Genomic DNA, 8,988 nt, shown 5'->3' with positions numbered 1-8,988 from the left:
AAACACTTGACTTGAAAGATGGTTAGGTGCTGCAAAAATAGTTTTACATTTTTTATTTGACCATTCATCCATAAAAAGTTGTTTTGAAGTCTGACTTTTTTCACACTTTTTTCTGTCATTTCTTTGTTTAATTTTAGAACAAATGGTCTTATTAAAAAACTAATAGACTTTTTGGGATATTGGGAAACAGTAAAAGAAACATTCAATATTTGTTTTTTAATGGTATTGATTAGGACACTCTGTATTTAAGTAGTTCTTTAAAACGAGAGGTTGAAGAGTCATACTCTGTACGAGGTTTTATCAAAGAGAAATGAATGAAAAGCAACAGACAGGTTTTGTGTTTATTTTCAAATTATCTATTATTTTTTGCAGTATTAGCTTTTATTTGATAATAACATAGATTTTTAATTCTATAAATTCTATCTATTTTTGTTTTGCTAAAAGGTTGAAACTGTTTGGTTAATCTATCATGTATTAATGTAAACCTTTGTTCTGCACTTTTATTTTGAAATTCGAATTGAAGCGCTGTGTCTTTAAGAGGCGGGACATGTGTGTGCTCACTTCTTATTGGATAATGGAAAAATGTTCAGCCATCTTGTGGTGTATATAAAGACTGTGGCCGTTTCTCAATCTCGAGGATACTGGCTTCCAAGCCAATATTTCAAGGATGCTACGTCATCGAGTGCCGCCGAAGGACTGTTCCAATCTCCAGCATACTTGGAATTCCACCGAGGCCGCGTCCTTGGTTTGGGGGAAATTTCGAGGCTGCACATGGGTAGACTTCGCGTCCTTAAAATCCCCACAATGCACGGACCAATTTCAGAAACCCTTGCGGAGAATGGCTGAACCGACGCAGCACACATTTAAATGTAAGTATGTAGTGGCGTAGAACATGTGGTAAATATGTTACTTTGTTACATTTGTTTGTTATCACCAAAAATGTGTTCCGTGAAAGTAAAGCAAGTTCATAATTAGATAGATATCGTGAGGTATTTATTTTTTCGGTACAGTTTATGTTGAAACCGTTAGAGAGAGTGGCACACTTGTTAGCCTGTTCCATTCTTCTTCGTTTTCCGAAGTCGTGGCTTGGAAGCATACTTGCTTCGTTTCTGAAGGAAGTGACTTGGAAGTACGCGACTACCAAGCCAGCATCCTCGCGATTGAGAAACACCCCGTGGGTGTTTCTCAATGTCGAGGAAATCTGCTCCAAAGCCACTATTTCAAGGATACTACGTCATCGAGTGCCGCCGAAGGACTGTTCCAATGTCCAGCATACTTGGAATTCTACCGAGGCCGGCGTACTTCGTAGCGGGAAATTTCGAGGCTGCACATGTGTAGACTCCGCGGTCTTAAAATCCCCACAATGCTTTGCGCACGGACCAATTTCCAAATCTTTGGCGGAAATCGCGCTCCATTTAAGGCGGGGCCTCTCATATGACGCACACCTGCACACCTGTTAGCCTGTTCCACCATTCTTCGTTTTCCCAGGCTCGGAAGGATTCTTGCCTCGCTTCTGAAGCAAGTGACTCGGAAGACATGTGCTACCAAGCAAGCGTCCTCGACATTGAGAAACACCCTGTGCTTTTTTCCTGCTCTGTAAAACACTGTAATGAAGACCATGTGCTGAAGGCTGTAAGTAGAATAAAGTGAAAACTCTTTAGTGCTGATTGTTGTTTTTGCACATTTTGTACTTGTAAGTTACAAGTTGTAACTTACAACAGAACTGGCTGAAGTATAATCTTGATAAAAGTCACTTTGTCTGGACACGATGAGGCAAAAAAAACTGAGTATAGAAGACTAACTTTCTAAAGAGCTAAACACTGAGCAGGTAGACCATCCACCTGCTGCCTTTTACTTTAATTCATATTATAATTTTGTTATAGAGACAATGCAAATTAACATATATCCAACACAGAGCATGAAACTGATGTGCTGCTCAGAGTTTATAGCTATTTCTTAACTTGTGTAAGTCTGTTTGTCATCATTGTAAGTGTTTTGTCAGTATATTATTACAGCAGATCTGTAATAATATCTAAAATAAGACGATAAAACTTACATTTTGAGTTTTGAGTGACAGTTAGCCAACTTTATAATCCCCGAACATCACCAAGCGCTCCCCAGCTGTGTGCATCACTTTTTATTGTCCCCGTTTCGGTATTGATTTGAGCTCATGCAGCGCTTTTAGTAAACGCTGCGAATGTTTCATCAAGTTGGTGAATATGTCTTCATTTGCATGTGTTTTGGCACATTTGTGTTTCTATATTTGCACTGTTTTTATAACTGCAGCGCATTTCTCCTAAAATGGGAGTGTTTTTGGCCGTTGTAGTCCGTCTGCCACCGTACTTAAAGGGGACCTATCATGCAAAATGCACTTTTTTATGTCTTTTATACATCAATATGTGTCCCCGGTGTGGGCAGCGTCAGAAAATAAAACCCTCTCTCTTTTCCTCCGTACCCAAATCTCTAAAAACGGGGCTAAAACGGAGCGGATCCAGATTTGCGTCCGATATGACGTAATATCGGAAATGTAGGCTGGCTTTACACCCACGGCCCTATCAGAAACGTTGCTATCAGAAACAATGCCCGACTGTTTTGGACGTAATATGGTCGGTGTTTACATTAGCCGCGTTCACACCAAGTACTTTCCTGTACTTAGTTCCGGCACTAAGAGCCCCGGCGCTTTTAACCCCAGGGCACTTAGTACAGATCGCGTTCACAACGGAGTACTTTTCCCTGAGGGAAGATTACGCAAATGAGCCGCTGACGTCACTTCTTCTTCTTCTGCTTTGGCTTTACTGGCAGGCCACAAACCACTTCACGGCGAGTACAGTAGGTGGCGGTATGCACCTTAAAGTTGTTTGCAATCCGCTACAAAACAAGAGAAGAAGAAGAAGAAAAACTTCCCGCGTATACTGCGACGCCCACCCACTCGCTGTACATTAGGCGTCTGTTGTTTACCTTCCGACCTCAGACATGATGGAGATGGAGTCGACTGAAGTTGTGCTGTTTGTGCTCATGTTATACAGCTTTGTAACTGAGTTAATGCAGCCTGAGCAACTTGCGTACAATAACAAAACAAGCCGAGCACGAGTGGTGGTGGAGAACGCTTTTGGCAGACTGAAGGGCAGGTGGCGGTGCTTGATGAAAAGAAACGACTACAAGATCACAATCCAGGTGGCAGCATGTTGCATATTACATAACCTTTGTGAAAGTAATGAGTACAGGGACGAATGGACTGCCTTACCGGCGACCCAGCTTTATGAGGCATCTGAACAGCGTGTAAATTGTAAACATTTTGACAATGTTTCTCTTTTATTTTCCAGTCAAGACAGGCAACATTACAATAGGGTACAGTGTGGCAATATAATAACAATAAACTGTGCCAGGTGTGTTGTATGCACAGTAAATAGGCTCAGCAGCAAACCCACCGTTATTAGTATATATATATCTTCCTGAGACCCACTGCATCCGTCTGCCATAAACACTATGGAAACATAAATGTTAGTTTCGGCCCATAGTGGACTCCATTTTGTGTTGTGTAAAATGGGGGGGGGGGAATTAAAGGTTTGCAAATCCCCATGTCCTCCTCAGAGGACAATCATAAAAACATTTAGTTTTAGGTCAAATAATATTTAAAATTATATAAATTATCATATTTGTGTATGTGCCCCTGCCATTCCTCCACAAGGTTGCAACATTGATGATAAATAAATGATAAATAAAGCTTTGCCAGTTTATAACCGATGAAACATGATGGTATCAGAATAATCACTTACATGTGATGTATAGGATGCTACACAGGTCACAAAAGATAAAGTGTCAGGAGAAATAAGCAAGCTACAGGATCTGTTTAACAGTAAATAGAAGTTCACATTTTTAATGTAAATAAAATAGAAGTTGTACATGTAAATTAACATTATCAATATAAAATAAAGTGTCAGTTGTATCAAGACTATATAATAACAGTAACAACAATAATATAAAATGAACTGGTGAGCATCTTGTCCTCCGTTTCCTGGGCCTTGGTGAACAGCACCATCTGAACCCCGTGCATCGACTCTTTCACCACGGCACGCCGGTCCTCCAACGCCTGGGCGGTGTCCGCTTTCCTAAGAGGGGAAAATAAGCAAGATACAAGATCTGTTTAGTCGCCATGTAGTTTTACAACATACTAGGAATGTTTTTTTGGTATTTTCACAAATAGAATTAAGGTTTCACAAATCTGAAACTGTGTTATAAAGAATGTTTAGCCTCTCTGGGATAATCCAGTCCAGATTTGATGAGTCTAGGTATAGTGGTTTTAGATCAGGACCTGGTCTAATGTGGCCAGGATGCGAAAAAGCACTGAAATCTCCCTTTTTTGTATTTTCCCAAATAGAATTAAGGTTTCACAAATCTCAAACTGTGTTATAAAGAATGTTTAGCCTCTCTGGGATAATCCAGTCCAAATAAACCGGCTATGCAGTGATTTAAGAGGTTCAAACACGGAGGATTGTGCTTCATGTATGCTTGAATTTTGTTTAATGTTGTTGAGGCAAGTTTTCGTACCGGAAGTCATGTGACCTCTAGCCCGGATGTTTACAATGTTTGTGTGAGACATTTGTAAATGCCGGTCTTGGCGAATACGTTTTCACGCTGTTTCATAATTGTACCAAGAAGGAAATAAACATGATTGTGAACATCAGTTCGATGCGTAACGTTCTTTCAAGACAAAGTTACAGTGTGTGTACCTTTGCGTTTGGTTGCTGGTAAGGGGGGCGAGCTAGCGCTGTGATCTAGAATGCAAAGCTCGCTTGTTTCCAATCCTGAGAGTTGTCCATCCTCGCCTGAAACAGACGATTAGTGCCATGAGTTAGTGAAGCAAATTACAGAAACACTACACAGTTATTCACAAGTCAAAACGTTTTCATACAGCCGAGAATATCTAGCTAGCTAGATGTAGCTAGCTCGGGGCCGGTGTTAGCCTATTCCGCCTAGCATGGCTAGCTTGATCTACTGAGCAAATAAAAGTACATCTGAGACCATTATTGTGCAGATTAAAACCCCAGTGCATGTAGTTGATTTTACCTTCGTCGTGGTCGTCATCGTTGGCCACTGAATCCGCCGTTTGTAGTCCTGCCCGAGTTTCTTTATTTTTAGCCGGTGTGTGCCGTGGGGCTGTGCTCATTCCCAGGTCGAGTGAAAGCTACTGAACTGGCTTCAGTAGCATTCCCTGGGTCACGTCCTCGGCGTAGATCTCCAGAAGCGCCGACACCTCCTCATCATTTCTTGATGCTTGCCATAACTGCTTTCAAAAACAAACCCAACGCTCCGTCGGGATTTTGTAGCGAGGGAAAACAATGGCGTCTCCACACAACATTTTTCACAGTTGTACGGGCGTGGTTTGCAATTCGCCCAGCCAATCAGCACTGGGGCACTTTTGAGACACTTTGCACCCTCAGGAAAGTACGCTCTCTCAGCCGGCTCTAAAAATGGGGGTAAAAGTACCCGAGATTAAGTACGATTTTTGGTGTGAACGCGACATAAGGGGTACTCACGGAACTAAAACGCGAAAAGTACGGTGAAAGTACTCCGGTGTGAACGCGGCTATTAGCATCGCTAACACTCAGAGCTAACCTGTACTGGAGAGCATGTGTGTGAAGAAGCAGGAAATAAAAAGGAACTCACCTTGTGGTATAACCGGCAAGAGAGAAAGCCTTTGAGCTCCATACTGTTTCAGAAATAATCCTTGAAGTAATACAAAAAAAAGCTTCTTTAAAATTCATCAGCTCATTGGATTGAAAAACCAAAAAGGAAAATACAAGTAAATATCTGTTGCATTTAGATCCTCCATGTTTTGCTCTTTTTCTCCAAAGATGCACGTTGTCGTCATAAAAAAATCCTTTGGGAACACAAGACTATTCAATAAATACTGCTGTCATTAATACCTGCATAAAGTTGGGAAGAGAGACAGATTTAAAAGTTCCCATTGAATCAATTAAAGCAAATTATTTCTGTTCTGTGCAACAGTTTTACACACAGAAGCTTTTTAACATCTGGTGTTAACACTTTACAAACACTAGATGGCGGAGGTGCACAAAAGTTTAGCAGCTTGTGCCAAAAAAGTAAATGTGCTTCAATTTATTTCCCTCCAACATTTAAACTTTGGCCTTATTTCTGTATTTTATAGAAACACACACATTTATCTTATTAATTCAAAATAAGTGTAGTACACGAACTGTATAACTAATAAGACGTTACTGCACCATCCTTTAAGAGGAGAAAGCAAAGTCATAATCAGTGGTACATTGAATCAAGTACTTGAGTATAATTTTGAGATACTTGTATGACAAACACTTATTTGAGTATTTTGCTACTTTCTACTTCTACTACAGTTCAGAGGTAAAAGGTGTACTTTTACTCCACTACATGCATTTAATTAGTTACTTCACAGATCTGGATGAATGATGTGAAATATAATCAAGTGTTAAATCAGACTTTAGTTCCACCTGGAGTAAATTCACAAGCTACCCTGCAGTATACAAAGTCATTCAAACTAGCTGCACCTTCACCAGCTTTGAGAACACTTTAATGATCAATCATTATAAAACATATCATATATATTATTCTGAAATTGACCAATCTGCACGATGACTACTCTTACCTTTGGTATATTTTGATGCTAATTATTTTTTGTACTTGTAACAGAGTATTGCTACCCTACTTTTACTTAAGATCTACTTGAAGAATATGTTTCCCATCTCTGAATATTTGTCCCCCCATTTCATTGCTCAAATCTCAGGGGCGCGCATTGGCACGTCTTGCAGAAGCTTCGTGGACGCGCAGGGAGTCTCTGCTCCTTTAAGTGAGAAAATAAACTATTCCCCCCCCTTCTCCCCTCCCTCCCTCCCCCCCCCCCCCCTCCCTTCACACCCTGGCGGCCTGCAGAGGGAGGAGGAGGAGGAGGAAGCTCCGGAGCTGCGATGGGGATTTGAACGCACCTCCGCGCATGAAGACAGCGGGGTCCGCCTCACTTTGTGCCCCGGTTTGGATGATTGGATTCGGCCTGCTGACGGAGCTCGTTTGGGGTTGTTCGGTTGTTTTCTCTGGAGGCTGGGAGCAGTGCAGATCTGCGGGGCTGCTGGAGGCGGAGAGTCGCCGTCGGTCGGTTCCGGTGGAGAGACCGGAGGACTCTGCGTGTTTCTGCGTTTCTCTCTTCCACGGGATTAAGTGATTAACGCTCCGGTACCGGGGAGTTGGATGTGTGTTTTGGCCCGAAGGAGACACCTGGAGTCCGGGCGCAGAAACTGGGCCGATGGCGCAACGGGTGCGTAAAAAACAATCAACTTTTATTGGAGAGATGATGAGTGTTTTCAGAATCAAAATTATAGAGGGGAAATGTACAGCTTTACAGCAAAGAGACACAGCTGATAGAGAAAATAAAACGGTGTCAAAACAATCATTTTGACTTCAGCTGCAAAACTAAATAAACTCAGTTTGGATTTAGGAATCACTTTTCTTTAAATGTACACAAAACTAAGCAAACATTATTCACCCTAATTAATAAATGAACTCCTATTTGGTATTATTAGCGGGTTTGTTTTTTTCAACAACGGGTGCTTAAAAATCAACTTTTATGAGAGAGATAATGAGTGTCCTTATTTTGACTCCAACTTACTGGTCAATAAACTCAGTTTGTAGAAAACAAGTAACAACTTTTCATCAAATTAACACAAAACTAAGCGAACAATATTCACACTAATTTATGAATGATATCATATTTGGTGATATGTTTTATTCAACTGTACGTTGTTTTTTAGCTTGATGTTTTCCATTTTAATTTCACAAACTAGTAATGATGTGCGTAAAATATATGAACACTTCATTTAATAGTTTTCTTTTTTAAAACATCTCATTTGTGGTCATACAAATCCACACAGCACTTATCTAAAACTACAACTTGTAATGTGTATAATAAGTATAAAAACAATTGCAATGAAACATTAACGGAGCTTATAAGAAACTATTTTACACTAAATAAGATAAATAAATAAATATATGAGCTGCATTTCAACATTTCTACTAACCTGAACATAGAGTTTAAAGGATCTAATAATTTAAAATGTTATAATAAAGGTTGTTGTAATTTGTGAAAGAAGGTTTTATCATTTCACTGTGAATTGTAGGCCCTTTTTGTTTTGTGACAATAGTTAAAAAGTGTTCTCAGATAAAACTCATAACTTATATTTGCAAACTTCATTAAACTAGATTTTAAGTTCTGATTTCCTGCATTTAGAGGATATTTTATTAGCTTTTTAAGGTTGTTTAAATATCATTTTGTTAATTTATGACAAAAGTTTTCACCTTTAGAAAAAAAGTACTAACTTTGCAAACGTTTCTTTATCACTAAATGAATTGGACGTTTATACCTCCTGTTTGTACCTATTTTATTAGCTTTTCAAAGACATTTAAATATCATTTTGTTGATTTATGACAACATTTTTCAGCTAAAAAGTAGATTTAATCCTCGAATAAAAAGTACGAACGTTGCTAACGCTTCTTTATCCCCAAACTAAAATGATGTCCAAGTTTCCTGTTTGTATCTGAAGTTAGAGGATATTATAAACCGTATTTAAAATGGTTGTATTGTGTGTGTGACCGGGTTCAGTCGCTCCGAGGCCGCTCTGCTTCAGCGGCGGAGAACACACACTTTTATTTGTTTGTTTGTTTGTTTCACGGCTCGTTAAATCTGTTCAGCCGGAACTGATGGAGCTCAACACACAAACACTTCGATACACTTTGCTTAAAAGACTTATTTAATAAACATCTCTTTCTTATATAAGATCGTTTTTATCCTCACTGACGGCCGGTCACCGAGGTCAAAGTTTAAACTGCGTTTCATTGATTTCTGATCGGCGGTCTGTGTGATCCGAGCCCATATAAAGAGACGCTTTAAAGAGAGCTTATTAAAACTTTTCCTAACTTTATTTAACTTTACATTTTAAATAT

The 8,988-nt window shown here is 39.7% G+C and overlaps 1 protein-coding gene across 1 annotated transcript in view; it reads left to right on the top strand.

Moving 5' to 3' along the window:
* Positions 1-6,947: 6,947 nt before the first annotated feature.
* The window catches only part of LOC117481811 (homeobox protein Meis1-like), a 53,646-nt gene continuing 51,605 nt past the window's right edge, over positions 6,948-8,988 (top strand). The window contains exon 1 of the mRNA XM_034129707.1: positions 6,948-7,306. Within this exon, the coding sequence (XP_033985598.1) occupies positions 7,295-7,306 (12 nt within the window). The 5' untranslated portion in view covers positions 6,948-7,294. The remainder of the gene's footprint in view (positions 7,307-8,988) is intronic.

This window comes from Trematomus bernacchii, unplaced genomic scaffold, assembly GCF_902827165.1.
Source record: "Trematomus bernacchii unplaced genomic scaffold, fTreBer1.1, whole genome shotgun sequence".
NCBI lineage: Eukaryota > Metazoa > Chordata > Actinopteri > Perciformes > Nototheniidae > Trematomus > Trematomus bernacchii.
This window is presented reverse-complemented; position numbering and strand designations above follow the sequence as displayed.